Source organism: Eschrichtius robustus, chromosome 4 (genome assembly GCF_028021215.1).
Source record: "Eschrichtius robustus isolate mEscRob2 chromosome 4, mEscRob2.pri, whole genome shotgun sequence".
NCBI lineage: Eukaryota > Metazoa > Chordata > Mammalia > Artiodactyla > Eschrichtiidae > Eschrichtius > Eschrichtius robustus.
In genome coordinates, this window is record NC_090827.1 from 91,050,906 (window position 1) to 91,075,387 (window position 24,482).

Sequence of the window (24,482 nt, forward strand, 5' to 3'; positions counted from 1 at the left end):
TTTGAGCTACATATTTGCTAAATGGGCTTTTGTGCATTGTCCTAGAGTTCTAATAAGTTGTCTATCTATTTCTATGAAGCAATGTGCTCTAAATTTGTAATACTAATAATTGTAATTTGCTGTGCACTCAGTATATGGCCAATTATTGGACTAAACCCTTTAAAGGCACTTTTCTTGTTTAATCTCTACAATAACCCTTCACGGTAACCCTTTACTTTCTCATTTAATCTCCATAATAACCATGTAAGGTAGTCGATGTGTTTATTATCCCCATTTACAAACAAGAAATGAGAGCAGAGAGCAGTAATGTGAGGTCATGAGCTGGTAAGTAGCAAGCCAGATTTGCACCCAGGTCTCTGATCCCCTTAGTTATAACTGCTGTCTGCCTACCAGATTGAAAAAAAGAGACTTCCTTGAAAATCTTTAGGATGTGGGGAAAGCTTGTTTTAATTATTATTTCCATGGCTATTATCTTTATAAAATCTATTGCAGTCTATTCAGGAATAAATAATAAAATGTTTATGGTTTGATATTAAAATTTTAAATTAGAGTATACGTAAGTTTTGCCTCTGTCAGATAACTTTCCTAATGGTTCAAGGATTTAAATTTTTTAAATATTAATCAGATAAATATGTTGGGATGTATATGGAGAATATATAATTGATCTAGAGCAAATGTAAATTCTTTTTTATAGTCTACTTTCATGATTAGTGAAAATTTTCATTAATAGGGATATTTGAGATAGTTCAGTCTAGCCCTATATAGTTTTGTAGTTCTGAAATCCAAAAAGTACAGAAAATCATAACTCATTTGGTGGAAAAATCTGATCTAAACCAACATGAAGATATTTGTTTTAGTCCATTCAGGCTGCTATAACGAAGTGCCATAGACTGGGTGGCTTATAAATAACAGAAATTGATTTCTCACACTTCTGGAGGCTGGGAGTCTGAGATCAGGGTGCCAGTGTGGTAGGTTCTAGTGAAGATCTTCTTCCGAATTGTACTGCCTACTTCTCCTCCTATCCTCCCATGGCAGAAAGAGGACGAGCTAGCTTTCTCGCCTCTTCTAAAAGGGCACTAATCCTATTCATGAGGGCTCCAATCTCATGACCTAATTACCGCCCAAAGCTACTACCTCCAAATACTTTCACATTGGGGATTATATTTCAATTTGGGGGAATACAAACATTCAGTCCATAACAATATTTATGACCTTTACTTATTCATACTGTATGAAATGTCATGCATTTTTGTAGAGAAATATGAATATATTTGAATATAGGGTGCTGCCCCAGACAACACTGGTGGTATCATGGAGTTACAAAATATATTGCACATGTATTTTTTAAATATGAAAAATTGAAAAATTATCAGTTCTCATATACATCTGGTCCCAAGTGTTTTGAATAAGGAATTATTGTATGTGTGTGTTTGTATATACATATACACACATATGTAATCATACATATGTATCCAGATTTATTTAAATTTATAACGTGGTAATCAAAACAATCTTCATTTACTAAAAATTTGGTATAACATTCATGAAACATTGGAGAAAGTAAACATTCTAAACTTGATTCTTAATACTTAAGGAAAATAGAAGGATACTGATAAAATCTGTTTAATTACAAATTATCTTGTTTTCCTTTACAGAGTAGTAAACCTGACAAAATGTTTCCTCTCAGTTCAATGAAGTTTTATCTTGGAGTAAAAAAGAAGATGAAGCCTCCAACAAGGTAAAGCTTGGAAGGGAAGAGTTGTTGAAAAAGTTACAGGAAAGTATGTCTGTTCAAGGACTTAGGGATCAGTGACATTAGTCTAACTTGTTATAAGTTAAGCTTTAGAAAGATTCCGTAAGTTGCCACAGACATGTGTCAGGGGACCTATGGCAGATCAAGGGAACCTGTGTGGGTGGATAAGGAGGGATGATGATGTTCCCGCTCAAGTCAAGCTCCTGGGTGATTGCATCTCCTCTGTGTAGAACAAGAAATCCCCAGAAGGCCCTGTCTACTGGGAAGCACATGGGTTTCTCCACGTCCCATTCCTTGCTCAGTCACAGCCTAGCAATTTAAGGAATGTTCCAAACGGGTCTACCCAAAGGAAGACAAATGCTGCCCTCCAGCCTCCATGGCTTTTAGAACATCTTGGTCCCGGCTCTATAATTTGCCCCCTTCGTTTTGCTGAGTTTGGTAATAAACCCACAGCACACAGATGGTTGAGAGGAAGTGTACCCTTCTTAAATATTATGTTTCTCATTAGCACTTGAATCAACCCAACATTCGAGTTATACCACACTTTCTCATCACGGATTACTTTGATTAGCTAATTAATGTTTGCACTAATACTTTTAATATCATGAAATGTCATTTTAATGAACTGCATATGATTCAGATTCTATCACTGAAAATGTCCTCACTTTTGCCTCTGTGCTTAACTTCTAAGCCCAGCACATATATCTGTGTTGTGACTGGCACATTCTTTAAAATTTCTCACAGTGTCAATAAGTAAATATATATACTATCTTATTTTGGCCATTTTCCTAGACATCTGTCCTTACTCAGCCCCGAATATCCTGTGAGAGATTTCCCCCACTGCCGCATAACATCACGAGACCCTTTCCCCCTGTGTCCTTCAATGTATTTAAATTTGTAGCCAAATCCCTCAACATCTATCATTTACCTCTACATAAATCATACCCAGTGAATCATCACTTGTGGGTATCAATTCTGTTATGCATTCCCACCATTAAATATTATCTCCTTAACATCTAATCCTGTGTATTATCTTGTAAAATAAATCATTTTTAATATGTATGCATGTGTTTTTTTCCCATGCAATGCAGTTGGGGATTGACGGCATATTCTGAAAAACATCTCTGGTAAGTTAACAGCCAGCAGGTTTTGGATTTGATATATTGATGATACACGATTAGTAAACGAATAACGATATTATTTGGCAGATAGATCTAGAGACAGGAAATGTTTCTTCTAAGTGAAGTTAAAATCTTTTCTAAATACTTTGAGCCTAAGAAGAGGAAAGTAGATTTGCTTCAGGGTTTAGATCTATTTCAGTCTCATGTATCCTATTTGCCAGTGCCTCTAAAGAGAAGCTACACATGATTTCTTCCTACTTATTATGTAAATGCAGAATCTCTGGTTTTATGGGATAAGCAGGCAAAACGCAATTTTAAATAAAGGATAATAAGTCACCAAAACGCAGTTAAAAAAAAAAAAATCTTAGTTTCAAACCTGTTCTTTCCATAGAGGTACTTTTTCCCATTGATGTCACCAGGATCTAGCCACTCTCCATAGAGATTGGACTAGATGTCGCCTTCTCCCTTACCAACCTGTGTCTAATCAATCCCTAAGCCATACCACACCTGCCTCTTAATTATCTCTCTGACCCGCCCTCTATCCTTAAAGCCTTAATTCATCTGCCTGGATTATTCCAGGAGTCCTAAGTGCTCTTCATGCCTCTGACTTTGCTTTTGGTTTCTGGTACATTCTCCACCCAGCACCAACGAGATTTTCTAAACTGTATCATGTTTCTCTTCTGCTTTAAAACTCTTCTGTGAATCCTAAACCTACAGGATAAAGTACAGGATTGCTGGCACAGCACACAAGGCCCTTTAACATGAAGCTCCATCAACTGCATCTCCCACGACTTTCCCTCTTTTACTTAATGATAAAATAATAATCTGTCTTAATTCATCATACATGCCTTGCTGCTTCATGTCATATATTTAATATATGGGGTCCCTTTATTGAACCTTCTTCCATAGTATGTGCTCCCCCTTCCCTCATCACTTTTATCTTCTTCCTGCTGATCTGGCAAACTCAGCTATCATTTATTATTCAAACCATAGCTAAAATGCTCCAAAAGTCTTATCAGATAACTCTCCCCTCTAATCATAGTTTATTTCTTCTTTGCATCTACAGTATTTCGTGCACATGGATGCAAAATTTAAATGATTTGTAGAGGGAACAGTTCTCTTGGACATGGTAATGGGAAGGGACACTGTCTTCATGAGAATCTAATGAAAGAAGCAAGGATTATTTTTAGAAGTTTCATTCTAACATTCTTCAAAATTATAATACAGGAATATAAAAAAATATAATTACATTGAAATGTCCATTATGCCATTCTAACATCAGTTACAAAATTTTCCTCTTATAGGAAACAACCTCACCTCATCCCCAAGTGTGTTGTTTCTGTTTTTTCTTTAAACGTCATTATTGGAGTATAATTGCTTTACAATGGTATGTTAGTTTCTGTTTTATAACAAAGTGAATCAGTTATACATATACATATGTCCCCATATCTCTTCCTTCTTGCATCTCCCTCCCTCTCACCCTCCCTCTCCCACCCCTCTAGGTGGTCAAAAAGCACGGGGCTGACCTCCCTGGTCTATGCAGCTGCTTCCCACTAGCTATCTATTTTACGTTTGATAGTGTATATATGTCCATGCCACTCTCTCACTTTGTGCCAGCTTACCCTTCCCCCTCCCCGTATCCTCAAGTCCATTCTCTAGTAGGTCGGTGTCTTTATTCCCGTCTTGCCCTTAGGTTCTTCATGACCATTTCTTTTTTCTTTTTTCTTTTTTTTTTTTCAGATTCGATATATATGTGTTAGCATACGGTATTTGTTTTTCTCTTTCTGACTTACTTCACTCTGTATGACAGACTCTATGTTCATCCACCTCACTACAGATAACTCAATTTCGTTTCTTTTTATGGCTGAGTAATATTCCATTGTATATGTGTGCCACATCTTCTTTATCCATTCATCTGTTGATGGACACTTAGGTTGCTTCCATGTCCTGGCTATTGTAAATAGAGCTGCAATGAACATTTTGGTACATGACTCTTTTTGAATTATGGTTTTCTCAGAGTATATGCCCAGTAGTGGGATTGCTGCATTGTATGGTAGTTCTATTTTTAGTTTTTTAAGGAACCTCCATACTGTTCTCCATAGTGGCTGTATGAATTTATATTCCCACCAACAGTGCAAGAGGGTTCCCTTTTCTCCACACCCTCTCCAGCACTTATTGTTTGTAGATTTTTGGATTATGGCCATTCTGACCCATGTGAGATGATATCTCATTGTAGTTTTGATTTGCATTTCTCTAATGATTAATGATGTTGAGCATTCTTTCATGTGTTTGTCAGCAATCTGTATATATTCTTTGGAGAAATGCCTATTTAGGTCTTCTGCCCATTTCTTGATTGGGTTGTTTCTTTTTTTGATATTGAGCTGCATGAGCTGCTTGTAAATTTTGGAGATTAATCCTTTGTCAGTTGCTTCATTTGCAAACATTTGCTCCCATCCTGAGGGTTGTCTTCTTGTCTTGTTTATGGTTTCCTTTGCTGTTTAAAAGGTGTTAAGTTTCATTAGGTCCCGTTTGTTTATGTATGTTTTTATTTCCATTTCTCTAGGAGGTGGGTCAAAAAGGATCTTGCTGTGATATATGTCATAGAGTGTTCTGCCTATGTTTTCCTCTGAGAGTTTGATAGTGTCTGGCCTTACATTAAGGTCTTTAATCCATTTTGAGTTTATTTTTGTGTATGGTGTTAGAGAGTGTTCTAGTTTCATTCTTTAACATGTAGCTGTCTAGTTTTCCCAACACCACTTATTGAAGAGGCTGTCTTTTATGCACTGAATATTCTTGCCTCCTTTATCAAAGATAAGGTGACCATATGTGCGTGGGTTTATCTCTGGGCTTTCTATCCTGTTCCATTGATCTATGCTTCTGTTTTTGTGCCAGTACCATACTGTCTTGATTACTGTAGCTTTGTAGTATTGTCTGAAGTCAGGGAGCCTGATTCCTCCAGCTCTGATTTTCTTTCTCAAGATTGCTTTGGCTATTCAGGGTCTTTCGTGTTTCCATACAAATTGTGAAATTTTTTTGTTCTAGTTCTGTGAAAAATGCCAGTGGTAGTTTGATAGGGATTGCATTGAATCTGTAGATTGCTTTGGGTAGTATAATCATTTTCACAATGTAGATTCTTCCAAGCCAAAAACATGGTATATCTCTCCATCTATTTGTATCATCTTTAATTTCTTTCATCAGTGTCTTATAATTTTCTGCATACAGGTCTTTTGTCTCCTTAGGTAGGTTTACTCCTAGATATTTTATTCTTTGTATTGCAATGGTAAATGGGGGTGTTTTCTTAATTTCACTTTCAGATTTTTCATCATTAGTGTATAAGAATGCAAGAGATTTCTGTGCATTAATTTTGTATCCTGCTACTTTACCAAAGTCATTGATGAGCTCTAGTAGTTTTCTGGTAGCATCTTTAGGATTCTCTATGTATAGTATCATGTCATCTGCAAACAGTGACAGCTTTACTTCTTTTCCAATTTGTATTCCTGTTATTTATTTTTCTTCTATGATTGCTGCAGCTAGAACTTCCAAAACTATGTTGAATAATAGTGGTGAGAGTGGGCAACCTTGTCTTGTTCCTGATCTTAGTGGAAAAGGTTTCAGTTTTTCACCATTGAGGACGATGTTCTCTGTGGGTTTGTCATATATGGCCTTTATTATGTTGAGGAAAGTTCCCTCTCTGCCTACTTTCTGGAGGGTTTTTATCATAAATGGGTGTTGACTTTTTTTGAAACCTTTCTCTGCATCTATTGAGATAATCATATGGTTTTTCTCCTTCAATTTGTTAATATGGTATATCACATTGATTGATTTGCATATATTGAAGAATCCTTGCATTCCTGGGATAGACCCCACTTGATCATGGTGTATGATCCTTTTAATGTGCTGTTGGATCCTGTTTGCTAGTATTTTGTTGAGGATTTTTGCATTTATGTTCATCAGTGATATTGGCCTGTAGTTTTCTTTCTTTATGACATCTTTGCTGGTTTTGGTATCAGGGTGATGGTGGCCTCATAGAATGAATTTGGGAGTGTTCCTCCCTCTGCTATATTTTGGAAGAGTTTGAGAAGGATAGCTGTTAGCTCTTCTCTAAATGTTTGATAGAATTCGCCTGTGAAGCCATCTGGTCCTGGGCTTTTGTTTGTTGGAAGGTTTTTAATCACATTTTCAATTTCAGTGCTTGTGATTAGTCTGTTCATATTTTCTAGTTCTTCCTGGTTCAGTCTCAGAAGGTTGTGCATTTCTAAGAATTTGTCCATTTCTTCCAGGTTGTCCATTTTATTGGCATATAGTTGCTTGTAGTAATCTCTCATGATCCTTTGTATTTCTGCAGTGTCAGTTGTTACTTCCCCTTTTTCATTTGTAATTCTATTGTTTGTGGAGTCTTCTCCCTTTTTTTATTTACATTATTACTTCCTATAATTTTTTTTTTTATACAGCAGGTTCTTATTAGTCATCAATTTTATACACATCAGTGTATACATGTCAATCCCAGTCGCCCAATTCATCACACCACCACCCCCATCCCCCCACGGCTTTTCCATACGTTTCCCTGGGTGTCCATACGTTTGTTCTCTACATCTGTGTCTCAATTTCTGCCCTGCAAACCAGTTCATCTGTACCATTTTTCTAGGTTCCACATACATGCGTTAATATACGATATTTGTTTTTCTCTTTCTGACTTACTTCACTCTGTATGACAGTCTCTAGATCCGTCCATATCTCCACAAATGACCCAGTTTCGTTCCATTTTATGGCTGAGTAATATTCCATTATATATAAGTACCACATCTTCTTTATCCATTCGTCTATCATTGGGCATTTAGGTTGGTTCCATGACCTGGCTATTGTAAATAGTGCTGCAGTGAACATTGAGGTGCATGTGTCTTTTTGAATTATGCTTTTCTCTGTGTATATGCCCAGTAGTGGGATTGCTGGATCGTATGGTAATTCAATTTTTAGTTTTTTAAGGAACCTCCATACTGTTCTCCATAGTGGCTCTATCAGTTTACATTCCCACCAACAGTGCAAGAGGGTTCCCTTTTCTCCACACCCTCTCCAGCATTTGTTGTTTGTACATTTTCTTATGAAGCCCTTTCTAACTGGTGTGAAGTGATATCTAACTGCAGTTTTGATTTTCATTTCTCTAATAATTAGTGATGTTGAGCAGCTTTTCATGTGCTTCTTGGCCATCTGTATGTCTTCTTTGGAGAAATGTCTATTTAGGTCTTCTGCCCATTTTTGGATTGGGTTTGTTTTTTTAATATTGAGCTGCATGAGCTGTTTATATATTTTGCAGGTTAATCCTCTGTCCATTGATTCCTTTGCAAATATTTTCTCCAATTCTGAGGGATGTCTTTTCGTCTTGTTTATGGTTTCCTTTGCTGTGCAAAAGCTTTGAAGTTTCATTAGGTCCCATTTGTTTATTTTTGTTTTTATTTCCATTACTCTAGGAGGTGGGTCAAAAAAGATCTTGCTGTGATTTATGTCAAAGAGTGTTCTTCCTATGTTTTCCTCTAAGAGCTTTATAGTATCCAGTCTTACATTTAGGTCTCAAATCCATTTTGAGTTTATTTTTGTGTATGGTGTTAGGGAGTGTTCTAATTTCATTCTTTTACATGTAGCTGTCCAGTTTTCCCAGCACCACTTATTGAAGAGACTGTCTTTTCTCCATTGTATATCCTTGCCTCCTTTGTCATAGATTAGTTGACCATAGGTGTGTGGGTTTACCTCTGGGCTTTCTATCTTGTTCCATTGATCTATGTTTCTGTTTTTGTGCCAGTACCATATTGTCTTGATTACTGTAGCTTTGTAGTATAGACTGAAGTCAGGGAGTCTGATTCCTCCAGCTCCGTTTTTTTCCCTTAAAACTGCTTTGGCTATTCTGGGTCTTTTGTGTCTCCATACAGATTTTAAGATTTTTTGTTCTAGTTCCGTAAAAAATGCCATTGGTAATTTGATAGGGATTGCATTGAATCTGTAGATTGCTTTGGGTAGTATAGTCATTTTCACAATATTGATTCTTCCAATCCAAGAACATGGTATATCTCTCCATCTGTTGGTATCATCTTTAATTTCTTTCATCAGTGTCTTATAGTTTTGTGCATACAGATCTTTTGTCTCCCTAGGTAGGTTTATTCCTAGGTATTTTATTCTGTTTGTTGCAGTGGTAAATGGGAGTGTTTCCTTAATTTCTCTTTCAGATTTCTCATCATTAGTGTATATGAATGCAAGAGATTTCTGTGCATTAATTTTGTATCATGCTACTTTACCAAATTTATTGATTGGCCCTAGTAGTTTTCTGGTGGCCTCTTTAGGATTCTCTATGCATAGTATCATGTCATCTGCAAACAGTGACAGTTTTCCTTCTTCTTTTCCAATTTGTATTCCTTTTATTTCTTTTTCTTCTCTGATTGCCGAGGCTAGGTCTTCCAAAACTATGTTGAATAAGAGCGGTGAGAGTGGACATCCTTGTCTTGTTCCTGATCTTAGAGGAAATGCTTTCATTTTTTCACCATTGAGAATGATGTTTGCTGTGGGTTTGTCATATATGCCCTTTATTATGTTGAGGTAGTTTCGCTCTATGCCCACTTTCTGGAGAGTTTTTATCATAAATGGGTGCTGAATTTTGTCAAAAGCTTTTTCTGCATCTATTGAGATGATCATATGGTCTTTATTCTTCATTTGTTAATATGGTGTATCACATTGATTGATTTGCATATATTGAAGAATCCTTGCATCCCTGGGATAAATCCCACTTGATCGTGGTGTATGATCCTTTTAATGTGTTGTTGGATTCTGTTTGCTAGTATTTTTTTGAGGATTTTTGCATCTATATTCATCAGTGACATTGGTCTGTGATTTTCTTTTTTTGTAGTATCTTTGTCTGGTTTTGGTATCAGGGTGATGGTGGCCTCATAGAATGAGTTTGGGAGTGCTCCTTCCTCTGCAATTTTTTGGAAGAGTTTGAGAAGGATGGGTGTTAGCTCTTCTCTAAATGTTTGATAGAATTCACCTGTGAAGCCATCTGGTCCTGGACTTTTGTTTGTTGGAAGATTTTTAATCACAGGTTCAATTTCATTACTTGAGATTGGTCTGTTCATATTTTCTATTTCTTCCTGGTTCAGTCTTGGAAGGTTATACCTTTCTAAGAATTTGTCCATTTCTTCCAGGTTGTCCATTTTATTGGCATAGAGTTGCATGTAGTAGTCTCTTTGGATGCTTTGTATTTCTGCGGTGTCTGTTGTAACTTCTCCTTTTTCATTGCTAATTTTATTGATTTGAGTCCTGTCCCTCTTTTTCTTGATGAGTCTGGCTAATGCTTTATCAATTTTGTTTATCTTCTCAAAGAACCACCTTTTAGTTTTATTAATCCTTGCTATTCTTTTCTTTGTTTCTATTTCAGTTATTTCTGCTCTGTTCTTTATGATTTCTTTCCTTCTGCTAACTTTGGGTTTGGTTTATTCTTCTTTCTCCAGTTCCTTTAGGTGTAAGGTTAGATTATTTATTTGAGATTTTTTTTGTTTCTTGAGATAGGCTTGTATAGCTATAAACTTCCCTCTTAGAACTGCTTTTGCTGCATCCCATAGGTTTTGGATTGTCGTGTTTTCATTGTCGTTTGTCTCTAGCTATTTTTCGATTTCCTTTTTGATTTCTTCAGCGATCTCTTGGTTATTTAGTAATGTAGTGTTTAGCCTCCATGTTTTTGTGTTTTTTACGTTTTTTTCCTTGTAATTCATTTCTAATCTCATAGCGTTGTGGTCAGAAAAGATGCTTGATATGATTTCAGTTTTCCTAAATTTACTGAGGTTTGATTTGTGACCCAAGATGTGATCTATCCTGGAGAATGTTCCATGCACACTTGAGAAAAAATGTAGTCTGCTGCTTTGGGGTGGAATGTCCCATAAATATCAATTAAAGCTATCTGGTCTCTTGTGTCATTTAAAACTTCTCTTTCCTTATTTATTTTCATTTTGGATGGTCAGTGCATTGGTGTAAGTGAGGTGTTAAAGTCCCCCAATATTATTCTGTTATTGTCGATTTTCTCTTTTACAGCTGTTAGCAGTTGCCTTATGTATTGAGGTGCTCCTATGTTGGGTGCATATATATTTATAATTGTTATATCTTCTTCTTGGATTGATCCCTTGATCATTATGTATTGTCCTTCCTTGTCTCTTGTAACATTCTTTAGTTTAAAGTCTATTTTATCTGATATGAGTATTGCTAATCCAGCTTTCTTTTTATTTCCATTTGCATGGAATATCTTTTTCCATCCCCTCACTTTCAGTCTGTATGTGTCCCTAGGTCTGAAGTGGGTCTCTTGTAGATAGCATATAGATGGGTCTTGGTTTTGTATCCATTCAGAAAGCCTGTGTCTTTTGGTTGGAGCATTTAATCCATTTACGTTTAAGGTAATTATCGATATGTATGTTCCTATGACCGTTTTCTTAATTGTTCAGGGTGTGTTTTTGTAGGTCCTCTTCTTCTCTTGTGTTTCCCACTTAGAGAAGTTCCTTTGCCATTTGTTGTAGAGCTGGTTTGGTGGTCCTGAATTCTCTCAACTTTTGCTTGTCTGTAAAACTTTTGATTTCTCCATCAAATCTGAGTGAGATCTTTGCCGGGTAGAGTAATCTTGGTTGTAGGTTCTTCCCTTTCATCACTTTAAGTATATCATGCCACTCCCTTCTGGCTTGTAGAGTTTCTGCTGAGAAATCAGCTGTTAACCTTATGGGAGTTCCCTTGTATGTTATTTGTCATTTTTCCCTTGCTGCTTTCAATAATTTTTCTTTGTCTTTAATTTTTGCCAATTTGATTACGACGTGTCTCGGCGTGTTTCTCCTTGGGTTTATCCTGTATGCGACTCTCTGTGCTTCCTGGACTTGGGTGGCTATTCCCTTTCCCATGTTAGGGAAGGTTTCGACTATAACCTCTTCAAATATTTTCTCATGTTCTTTCTCTCTCTCTTCTCCTTTTGGGACTCTTATAATGCGAATGTTGTTGTGTTTAATGTTGTCCCAGAGGTCTCTTAGGCTGTCTTCATTTCTTTTCATTCTTTTTTCTTTATTCTCTTCTGCAGCAGTGAATTCCACCATTCTGTCTTCCAGGTCACTTATCCATTCTTCTGCCTCAGTTATTCTGCTATTGATTCCTTCTAGTGTAGTTTTCATTTCAGTTATTCTATTGTTCATCTCTATTTGTTTGTACTTTAATTCTTCTAGGTCTTTGTTAAACATTTCTTGCATATTCTCGATCTTTGCCTCCATTTTTTTTCCGAGGTCCTGGATCATCTTCACTATCATTATTCTGAATTCTTTTTCTGGAAGCTTGCCTATCTCCATTTCATTTAGTTGTTTTTCTGGGGTTTTATCTTGTTCCTTCATCTTGTACATAGCCCTCTGCCTTTTCATCTTGTCTGTCTTTCTGTGAATGTGGTTTTTGTTCCACAGGCTGCAGGATTGTAGTTCTTCTTGCTTCTGCTGTCTGCCCTCTGGTGGATGAGGCTATCTAAGAGGCTTGTGCAGGTTTCCTGATGGGAGGGACTTGTGGTGGGTAGAGCTGGGTGTTGCTCTGGTAGGCAGAGCTCAGTAACCCTTTAATCCGCTTGACTGCTGACGGGCAGGGCTGGGTTCCCTCCCTCTTGGTTGTTTGGCCTGAGGCAACCCAACACTGGAGCCTACCTGGGCTCTATGGTGGGGTTAATGGCCGACTCTGGGAGGGCTCACGCCAAGGAGTGCTTCCCAGAACTTATGCTGCCAGTGTCCTTGTCCCCACGGTGAGCCACAGCCACCCCCCGCCTCTGTGAGAGACCCTCCAACACTAGCTGGTAGGTCTGGTTCAGTCTCCCCTGGGGTCACTGCTCCTTCCCCTGGGTCCCAGTGCACACACTGCTTTGTGTGTGCCCTCCAAGAGTGCAGTCTCTGTTTCCCCCAGTCCTGTCTAAGTCCTGCAATCAAATCCCACTAGCCTTCAAAGTTTGATTCTCTAGGAATTCCTCCTCCCGCTGCCAGAACCCCAGGTTGGGAAGCCTGACGTGGGGCTCAGAACCTTAACTCCAGTGGGTGGACTTCTGTGGTATAAGTGCTCTCCAGTCTCTGAATCACCAACGGAGCAGTTATGGGACTTGATTTCGCTGTGACAGCACCCCTCATACTGTCTCATTGTGGCTTCTCTTTTGTCTTTGGATGTGGGGTATCTTTTTTGGTGAGTTCTGGTGTCTTCCTCTCTATGATTGTCCAGCAGCTAGTTGTGATTCGTGTAAGGTTAGGTTGTTTATCTGAGATGTTTCTTGTTTCTTAAGGTAGGATTGTATTGCTATAAACTTCCCTCTTAGAACTGCTTTTGCTGCGTCCCATAGGTTTTGGGCCGTCGTGTTTTCATTGTCATTTGTTTCTAGGTATTTTTTGATTTCCTCTTTGATTTCTTCAGTGATCTCTTGGTTATTAAGTAGTGTGTTGTTTAGCCTCCATGTGTTTATATTTTTTACAGATTTTTTCCTGTAATTGATATCTAGTCTCATAGTGTTGTGGTCGGAAAAGATACTTGATATGATTTCAGTTTACTTAAATTTACCAAGGGTTGATTTGTGACCCAAGATATGATCTATCCTGGAGAATGTTCCATGAGCACTTGAGAAGAATGTGTATTCTGTTGTTTTTGGATGGGTTGTCCTATAAATATCAATTAAGTACATCTTCTTTAATGTATCATTTAAAGCTTGTGTTCCCTTATTTTTTTTCATTTTGGATGATCTGTCCATTGGTAAAAGTGGGGTGTTAATGTTCCCTACTATGATTGTGTTAATATTGATTTCCCCTTTTACATCTGTTAGCAGTTGCCTAATGTATTGAGGTGCTGCTATGTTGGGTGCATAAATATTTACAATTGTTATATCTTCTTCTTGGATTCATCCCTTGATCATTATGTAGTGTTCTTCTTTGTCTCTTATAATAGTCTTTGTTTTCAAGGCTATTTTGTCTGATATGAGAATTGCTACTCCAGCTTTCTTTTGATTTCCATTTGCATGGAATATCTTTTCCATCCCCTCACTTTCAGTATGTATGTGTCCCTAAGTCTGAAGTGGGTCTCTTGTAGACAGCGTATATATCGGTCTTGTTTTTGTATCCATTCAGCCAGTCTATGTCTTTTGGTTGGAGCATTTAATCCATTTACATTTAAGGTAATTATCGACATGTATGTTCCTATTACCATTTTCTTAATTGTTTTGGGTTTGTTATTGTAGGTCTTTTCCTTCTCTTGTGTTTCCTGCCTAGAGAAGTTCCTTTAGCATTTGTTGTAAAGCTGGTTTGGTGGTCCTGAATTCTCTTAGCTTTTGCTTGTCTGTAAAGGTTTTAATTTCTCCATCAAATCTGAATGAGATCCTTGCTGGGTAGAGTAATCTTGGTTGTAGGTTTTTCTCCTTCATCACTTTAAATATGTCCTGCCACTCCCTTCTGGCTTGCAGAGTTTATGCTGAAAGATCAGCTGTTAACCTCATGGGGATTCCCTTGTGTGTTATTTGCTGTTTTTCCCTTGCTGCTTTTAATAATTTTTCTTTGTATTTAATTTTTTGATAGTTTGATTAATATGTGTCTTGGCGTGTTTCTCCTTGGATTTATCCTATATGGGACTCTCTGTGCTTCCTGGACTTGATTAACTATTTCCTTTCCCATATTAGGGAAGTTTTCAACTGTAATCTCTTCAAATATTTTCTCAGTCCCTTTCTTTTTCTCTTCTTCTTCTGGGACCCCTATAATTCGAATGTTGGTGCGTTTAATGTTGTCCCAGAGGTCTCTGAGACTGTCCTCAATCTTTTCATTCTTTTTTCTTTATTCTGCTCTGCAGTAGTTATTTCCACTATTTTATGTTCCAGGTCACTTATCTGTTCTTCTGCCTCAGTTATTCTGCAAATGATCCCTCCTAGAGAATTTTTAATTTCATGTATTGTGTTGTTCATCACTGTTTGTTTGCTCTTTCGTTCTTCTAGGTCCTTGTTAAACATTTCTTGTCTTTTCTCCATTTTATTTCCAAGATTTTGGATCATCTTCACTATCATTATTCTGAATTCTTTTTCAGGTAGACTGCCTATCTCCTCTTCATTTGTTAGTTCTGGTGGGTTTTTGCCTTGCTCTTTCATCTGCTGTGTGTTTCTCTGTCTTCTCATTTTGCTTAACTTACTGTGTTTGGGGTCTCCTTTTTGCAGGCTGCAGGTTCGTAGTTCCTGTTGTTTTTGGTGTCTGTCCCCAGTGGCTAAGGTTGGTTCTGTGGGTTATGTAGGCTTCCTGGTGGAGGGGACTAGTGCCTGTGTTCTGGTGGATGAGGCTGGATCTTGTCTTTCTGGTGGGCAGGTCCACATCTGGTGGTGTGTTTTGGGGTTTCTGTGGCCTTATTATGATTTTAGGCATCCTCTCTGCTAATGGATGGGTTTGTGTTTCTGTCTTGCTAGCTGTTTGGCATAGGGTGTCCAGCACTGTAGCTTGCTAATCGTTGAGTGGAGCTGGGTCTTGGGGTTGAGATGGAGATCTCTGGGAGATTTTCACCATTTGACATTACATGGAGCTGGGAAGTCTCTTGTGGACCAGTGTCCTGAACTTGGCTCTCCCACCTCAGAGGCACAGCCCTTACGCCTGGCTGGAGCATCAAGAGCCTGTCATCCACATGGCTCAGAATAAAATGTAGGAAAAAAAGAAAGAAAGAAGAAGATAAAATAAAATAAAATACAATAAAGTAAAATAAAATAAAGTTATTAAAATAAAAAATAATTATTAAAAAAACAATTTTGTAAGTAATATAAAGAAAGAAGAGAGCAACAAACCAAAAAACATATCCACCAATGATAACAAGTGCTAAAAACTATACTTAAAAAAAAAAAAAAAAGGGACAGACAGCACCCTAGGACAAATGGTAAAAGCGAAGCTATACAGACAAAATCACACACAGAAGCATACACATACACACTCACAAAAAGTGAAACAGGGAAAAATATATATATATATATCGTTGCTCCCAAAGTCCACGTCCTCAGTTTGGGATGATTCTTTGTCTATTCAGGTATTCCACAGATGCAGGGTACATCAATTTGACTGTGGAGATTTAATCCGCTGCTCCTGAGGCTGCTGGGAGGGACTTCCCTTTCTCTTTGTTCGCACATCTCCTGGGGTTCAGCTTTGGATTTGGCCTCGCCTCTGCGTGTAGGTCACTGAGGGCGTCTGTTCTTCGCTCAGACAGGACGGGTTTAAAGGAGCAGCTGATTCGGGGGTTCTGGCTCACTCAGGCCTGGGGGAGAGAGGGGTACGGATTTCAGGGAAAGCCTGTGACGGCAGAGGTTGGTGTGACGTTGCATCAGCCTGAGGCGCACTGTGTGTTCTCCTGGGGAAGTTGTCCCTGTATCACCGGACCCTGGCAGTGGCAGGCTGCACAGGCACCCAGAGGGGAGGTGTGGATAGTGACCTGTGCTTGCACACAGGCTCCTTGGTGGCTGCAGCAGCAGACTTAGCATCTCATGCTCGTCTCTGGGGTCCACGCTGATAGCCACAGCTTGCGCCCGTCTCTGGAGCTCCTTTAAGCCACACTCTTAATCCCCTCTCCTCGCGCACCAGGTAACAAAGAGGCAAGAAAAAGTCTCTTGCCTCTTAGACAGCTCCAGACTTTTTCCCGGACTCCCTCGCAGCTGGCTGTGGTGCACTAGCCCCCTTCAGGCTGTGTTCACGCAGCCAACCTGTCCTCTCCGTGGGATCTGATGGAAGCCCGAGCCTCAGCTCCCAGCCCCTGCCCGCCCCGGCGGGTGAGCAGACAAGCCTCTCGGGCTGGTGAGTGCTGGTTGGCACCGATCCTCTGTGCGGGAATCTCTCCGCTTTGCCCTCTGCACCCCTGTTGTTGCGCTGTCCTCCATGGCTCTGAAGCTTCCCCCCTCCGCCACCCACAGTCTCTGCCCACAAAGGGGCTTCCTAGTGTGTGGAAACCTTTCCTCCTTCACAGCTCCCTCCCACTGGTGCAGGTTCTGTCCCTATTCTTTTGTCTCTGTTTTTTCTTTTGCCCTACCCAGGTACGTGGGGAGTTTCCTGCCTTTTGGGAAGTCTGTGGTCTTCTGCCAGAGTTCAGTAGGTGTTCTGTAGGAGTTGTTCCACATGTAGTTGTATTTCTGATGTATTTGTGGGGAGGAAGGTGGTCTCCACGTCTTACTCTTCCACCATCTTGAAGCTCCCTCTGTTTCTATGTTTGTGTTCAACTGTACTTTCTCTTTTTCTCACTATCTTATAATTTATTTGTTTATATTCCTGGCTCCCCTAATAGACGATGTGAACCTAGAGGGCAACATCTCTGTTTTGTGTAGGTTTTCAATAAAAGGTTACTGAATCAGTGTTATTGGACATGCAGTGGTTTTTCATTTAGTTCATTTTTTATAAGCCTTGTGGGTATTAATGTTTATAATCATAATGAAGGTGGCTGATTAAGCCTTTTTCAAAAATCTGCTCTTATGTGCACATACTTTTTCTTCTTAGGCTCAGAGTTTCTGGGGGAAAAGCTGTTTTACAGTCACGTACCTGAGAAAGCAAATGACATTGACCTTTCTAAAAATACCACCGATCATTTTTCAGCAGTTACCAAAGCCTTTGGCTATATTTTGGTTAAACTAGCATATTTATACTATCATTTTGATACTGTACACTTAACAGAAGCCTGAAGCAACTTGTATTGAAATACTCCCATTTTGATTACATTAATGTCATTAAGAGGAGAAACCCCAAGAGGTTTCTGATCACTTACTTGCCAAATAAATGCACTGGAGAATTCCATTGTCTTCTTGAATATTATATTTTATAAACCTTGTTTTGCAGGCACCTGTGTTGTGATAGTTCACAAACTCAGATGGAGTGGATGGCCAATGTCTTTATCGCCCAGGTATCATATCTGTTTCAACTATCCAGTAAAGTATAACAACTGTTTATAGCAAATGTTAATGTGGTAGTAGTTTTCAAAGAATTTTTAATGAGTTTTATGTGTATACTTTTATTTTCTCATTCATGTTTTTTTAAATATATGAGAACCCAGATTTACCCATTACTCTTTGAAAGAGAGTCTACTCTTTGTTGCGTCTTTTTTTTTTTTTTTTTGCCAGCCCAGCAGCTCCTCAGCTTGGGGAGGTGCTTCAAGATGGTGGTGTAAGAAATGGACTTGTCTAAGCTGTGGTCCTCCCAGAGTCCCACATTGATCTTTGTTTAGAAAATGTGCTCTTTTCCTTCTTGTTCTCCCCACGGCTTCCTGCTTTTTCCAGAAACAAGGACAGGAACCTACATTTCTTTAAATACATATTGTGTGCTAGATACTTCAAAAGAGTTAACTCATGTATTCCTTGCAACAAATTGCATGGCACTGCTTATAGATGAGGGAACAAAGGTTACCAAAGGCTCCATGATTTGCTTAGGACCATACATTTAGTTAGTGGTTTAACACAGAGGCACCAGAGGCCAACGTCTATACTCAATTCCCCATTTAGTCTCCTCCCTATTGGAGGACTCACTCTTTCAGTGAAGGGTTAAATAGACCCATTAATTAGGACTGGTTTCTTCCCCAACCTTGTCTGGCTGAATTCCCAGCAATGCTTCCCCACAAGAGCATTGAAATTCACTGGTAACAATTAAGTTGCCACTTTTTATTACTGAGGATGTGCTTCCCTGTTTCTCTCACAAGTGAGAAGTTAATTCACCCCCAAATCTTGTCTTTATTTGTTCTGAAAACCATTTTCTCTGTTCATTTAACTTATTAACCTTCCCAGTGGTTAATAAACACTGCTTTTCTCAGCCCGATTCTACTATTACTACCTGGGAATACATTTCCAGAAAAAGACCAGTGGCTAACTTTTTAGAGACTTTGCTTCTTTTTTGTGACTGTTTAAAAATCCAGATATTCAAGTCCTACTGTAAAAAGAGTAGGCTTGAAGTATTAGTAAAATTGGAACTATAGAGTCTAAAACTGTTACAGTGTCTGGTTATGGCACAACTAAATTGTTTTCATTTTTATAGCTGAAGTCAGTAGACTCTGTAGTTGAAAATCAAGGTGTAAATAGCCAGGAAGCAGAGGTTGCTCTTACCACCAAGTTATTTCTCCCTGACTCACCTGTCCCTAGTTGTGTTGGCCCCAGAGACTCAGCCCAATTACATTTCTTAAGTTCATTCCATTTCTTAGGATTAAGGTAAACACTAAGGTCCTTTTGGATTTGAGGATTTAATGGTTCACCTCCACAGGGAAAGAGATAGGAAAATAGCAAACGTTAATATATACATTAATACATACACACACACACACACACACACACAAAATCCAACAGTGAGTGCCCCTTACAATGCATTCTTTCTGGTGCCCTGAATACTTTTCTAATATCCATCCCCATCCTTACCCCTGCCTCAAAAGTCTTTGGCTTACATGTCACATTCTCAGATAAACCTTCCCTGACCTTCAGACCAGTTAGACCTTCAGGCTGTAGGAACCCTTAGCATTCTGTACTTCAACACTGTCATACTAATTAAAAAGCATTTGTGTCTTTAGGTTTATGTCTGTCTTTCCTACTAAAGTGTAAACTCCATGAGAGGAAGGACCTTGTCAGTCTTATTAGAACTCATTGTATATCTGCATCACAGAACCCAATATATCTTACAAAGTACATGCTTGATTAGTATTTCTAAAATAGTATAGAGGATAATCTGAAAAAATTTCAAATAGATATTAGTGTGATAAAACAATAAATAAAATAAGCTAGGGAAAGGAAAGCCAGTGTGACTGATATAAGGAGGACATTGAGAAAGATTCTCAGGGAATACCTTTCTGAGTATCTGAAAGGTGTGCTGAGACCTGTCTGAAATGAGGGAGCCAGGTATGCAGGACAGACAGAGCATTCCAGGGCAGGGATAGGGGTCAGCAAGGTCCTGACATGTTATAATCTTGACTTATTCCATGACTATCATGAAGGCCTATCTGAGACAGGATGTAAGAGATGAGGAAGGCAGGGGACAGATGATGTAGTCCCAGTTTAGGAGTTTCAGTGGGAAACAAGGGAAAGATATAATCAGCTTATATTACTGGAAAATAATAATTTTGGTTCCTTTGTTGAACTGCACTGTAGGAGGTCAAAGATGGAAGCAGGAAGAACAGCTCTGTGGAAGAAGATGGCAGTTCAGACTAGGGTGGTAACAGTGGGTCTGGTAAGACATATTCAGATCCAGGAATATTTGAAGGTAGAGGCAGTAAGGCTTACAGATTGATCAGCTATAGCAGTTTGAGAGGAGTAGAAATCAAGGAAGAGTCCTAGTTGTTTGTTTGGCCTTGGGCAGCTGATGAGTGTAGGTGACATTATCAGAGATGCAGAAGAGAATTGAGAGTTCTATTTTGGCCACATGAAATTTGAGATGCCTGTTAGACATACAAGGGGATATGATGAGCAGCAGTTTAGGTGTATAGATCAAAAACTCAGGCAAAAGTTTGGGGCCGAAATGTAAATTTTGTGGAAGTCAGCGTTTGGATTGTATTGAAAGGCCATGGGAGGATAGGGTGAGATGAGAGGGAGACTGTATGAATGAGAGAGAATTCGAACACAAAATTGGAGAGGGGAGGCTATAGGGAGAGAGAGAGAAAGAGAAGACAGACAAATAAGCCCTAGGACATTCCAAACGTTAAAGGTCAAAGAGAAGTGAAAAATTGAGCAAAAGAAATAAGAAGCTTTGAGGAAGGATAACCAGGTGATACGTGTAGAGAATTCTATCAAGGAATTAGAGGATAGAATATTAAACCAGCAGAGGCCCTGAGCCAACAGGAAGCAATGTGAGCAAGTGCATGTGTTCAGCATTGTGAAAAAAAATCATTGTACAACAGAGTGTGGGGCACATTTGTTCTCATATTATTGACTATATATTCTGGCCCACTGAGTGATTATAGATATGATTGGGGCAGAGTTATTTATAATCAGAGTAAATACTTATTGGAAGAGAAGGGAGCCTTGTTTATATGGCTATAGATGCAGAGAGACTGGTACCTTTCATGGTGGGAAAATGAAATTATTGGATGATTACTAATAATTTTTCAATTAAATCAGTGAGGTTGCCACATGTGAGTCAGGGGTGGGTATTAGAAGTGTAGGGGCAGAATAAAAGATGAGATATTACCTTCAGAGAGTGCGGGAGCCAGTTGTACTATACTAGAATATAAAGGGAAGGCTAAGTGCTCACTTGAAATTTAAGGGTAAATTTAAAGTGAGATGAATCTCCAGATTGATTTTCTATTTTTTATTTCCCCTCCATCAATTTGGAGGCACCCATGGAGTAAGTAGAAGTGGGTTTAACTAGGCTTGGGGCTTTGCCAAGCAAGTGTGATAGAAGGAGAAGCAACACAGGACTTGATCTTATTTATAAGGAGGTGAGTATCCTGATTGACCATGAAATCTAAGCCAGACTGTGAAGGAAGTGGGAAAAAATGTGAAAAGTAGAATGGTGGTAGAGAATGGACTGAAGGTCTCAAGGAGTCTAAAGAATATTTAGGGTTAATGAACCTAAACTAGGTTACCTGGAAAGATGTCAAGGTCAGAATGTGAGAGGCAGAACCATGTTTATTGCAGGATTATTCATCATAGGCAAGGTATGGAAACAACCTTAAGTGTCTATTGATGGATGAATGGATAAAGAAGATGTGTGTAGTGTGTGTGTATATACACACACACATATATATACAAACATGTATACAATGGAATATTGTTCAGCCCTAAAAAAGGAAATCTGTCATTTGGGACAACATGGATGAACTTGGAGGGCATTTTGCTAAGTGAATTAAGCCAGGCAAAGACAATTACTGCATGGTATCCCATATAAAAATCAAACTCATAGAAACAGAATGGAACAGTTGGTTGCCAGGGGCTGTGGGGGAAATAGTGAGAGGTTGGTAAAAGGGTACATACTTTCAGGTATAAGATGAATAAGGTCTGAGGATCTAATAGATGACATGGTGACTATAGTTCATAACACTGTATTATATAATTTAAATTTGCGAAGAGAGTAGAACTTAAATGTTCTCACCAAAAGAAACCCAGAAAGGTTAAATATGTGAGATGATAGATATGTTGATTAACTCGATGGGGGGAATCCTTTCACAATGTATGCATGTATCAAATCATCACGTTGTACACTTTAAATATCTTACAGTTTTGTCAATTATACCTCAGTAGAGCTGTGGGGGAAAAATTTGAAAAAGAAAGTGGGATGCAGAAATGAAGATTTGGGGATGTGATCACTGGTTATAATAATGAGAGTATGATCCTCAGCTATATTCTCCATGCAGTATGACTTTTGAAGTCACTTATACATAACTATAAATGTTATCAGAGCATATTACTTAGATCTAAAGATTTCTGTTACTGGGAAAAATACCTCTTGGATCAATCCAGTGACAACTAATTAGCTGGTATTCACAACATTGTATATCATGTCAGAAAAAAAAATGTGTTTGAAAACTACATTTGCTCTTAGATTCCTCGAAATACCGTTTAACACATATATTATACATCAGTGAGTAAAAGTGTAGGCATAATTCATAGGATTACCTAATTCCTTCCCAGCCAGTATTCTCCCAGCTTTACATGTTGGGAACATCCCAATTATGTAATATCAAAGTTTTTTTTACGAAGTTTAAGACCATGACATAAATAATATGAAGCTTGTAACTTTCTCTCTGATTGAAATATTGTATAATTTACCATTGTAGATTTGCTGAACCAAAGTAAGCACTTCACTGAAATCCAAGGGTAGATCTGATGCCTATGCACTAAATCTAGTAATAATAGGACCTGCACTGTGGGATCATTGAGGATTAAATGAGATAATATCTGTATGTTGATACGCACAAAGCCAAGCAGTCTGCCCCTCAATATAACTTAGCTGCTATTTTATAGTGAGTATATAGTCAACATTTGTTGAAATTAGTTCTTTGCTATAAAACACGACGTTAAACTACTAATCGCAACATAAGAATAAGAATCTGTTCATTCTTAAGAGTAGAGGAGAAGAATGAGTAGGCATTTAGCTATATAGTTTACCAAATGGTTTTCATTTCATCATAACATCTGTAAGCGTCTCATTGTGTGTAGTTGGTATTCTTTCACAGGTTGTTGTCTGAAAATCAATTTGTTTTTCCCAACTTCTGAAAAGTTAATCTACCCTGAAGAATAGAAAAATTCTTTAAAGATTTTTCTTTTATATGCATATCTTAAGGATTTATCATCCAAGAGCTTATATTTTTAACCTATGGATATTTCTCCCTTTTGCAAAATTAGCTTTTCTCCAGTCATATCTATAATTGCTCAGTGCCCAGAATATGTAGTCAATAGTTTGAGAACAAATGTGCGCCACTCTGTTGTACAATGATTTTCAGTATAAATGTCTGTGTACAAGGTAACGTTTCTTTGGAATTCAATTAGATGAAAAAGTAACATTTTTCAAAAGGTCATAAAATAAAGATAATTTTTCCAATAGCCATGCCTTAGGTTGACTTGGGGTATGTATAATGTCAAATTATTTTGACACTAAAGTTGTCTTTGGTGGTAAGGGAAAATGAATGTACAGTTGCTTTGATTACAGGGCCTAAAAATGTAGACACGTATATTATTTTTCTTCCACAAAGAGATTTGCCGGTTTCCTTAAATATTTTTCCCCTTTTGGTTGGATAAGTAGTACAGAAGGCATGTATTTGAAGTTTAGAAATTGAACTGAGACCTCAAAGCTCAGTTCACTTAAGAGTTTTACATCCTCAAGCCGTGCCACCATCAGAGTGAACATCATAATTACAAACAGCCTTCTCATGGAAAGCAGATCATCTGACTTGGATATATGAGAAAGGAGCCAAGTGACTATATAATTTGGTGTACCACATAATAAAATCACACACCCACAGCAAGAAATTGTGTTTCCACAGCATGAAAATGATATATGGCCACCAGCTGGAAAGGAACGAAAACGTTCTATAACCAAAACTCCCAAAATTGGAGGTTTGCCTCTAATTCCCATCCAGCATGAGAAAAATGCAACCCAAGGCTGGAGAGATATTGAGGTAAGGTTAGGATTTTATTTGTTTTTATATTAATCATAGCATTTGTTTTATGTCTTAATGTGATTAAATGCATTAATTGCTTCATTGGTTTCAAAAGCACAGTAATAAGCACTTTGAAAAAGCACAGTAAAAATCACATCCATCAAGAAACCTTTATGAATAACCTTATGCCACTCTCTGAAGTTTTATATTTTATTAACTTCTCTTAAATGATCAATTTTAATAATGTCATTGACCACTCAATTAAATATGTAAAATGCCACTTTTTTTTTTTTTTATTCCTAAAGTGGCCAAGAATGTTAAATATGTATATAGAAGTTCTGGTGATAAAAACCACAGTCTCAAATTAGCCTTACAAGTTCACTTCTAACCTCCTTAGAATGAGCCCATGGCAGAATGTCTGGAGCCATGGTAACTAGACTTTCCAGTAACACAATCAAATTTCAGAGGCTGGGAACCGATGGGGTGTCTCAGTTAATATAAGGAACTGCAAGATGACCCCTGAGCATCAATAA

At 38.2% G+C, this 24,482-nt stretch overlaps 1 protein-coding gene across 1 annotated transcript in view; it reads left to right on the forward strand.

The window, feature by feature from the left end:
* ARAP2 (ArfGAP with RhoGAP domain, ankyrin repeat and PH domain 2) overlaps positions 1-24,482 on the forward strand; it is a 196,141-nt gene that overhangs the window by 162,383 nt on the left and 9,276 nt on the right. Inside the window, exons 28-31 of the mRNA XM_068541993.1 lie at positions 1,656-1,738; positions 2,845-2,880; positions 17,721-17,784; positions 23,833-23,967. Coding sequence (XP_068398094.1) covers positions 1,656-1,738; positions 2,845-2,880; positions 17,721-17,784; positions 23,833-23,967 — 318 coding nt within the window. The remainder of the gene's footprint in view (positions 1-1,655; positions 1,739-2,844; positions 2,881-17,720; positions 17,785-23,832; positions 23,968-24,482) is intronic.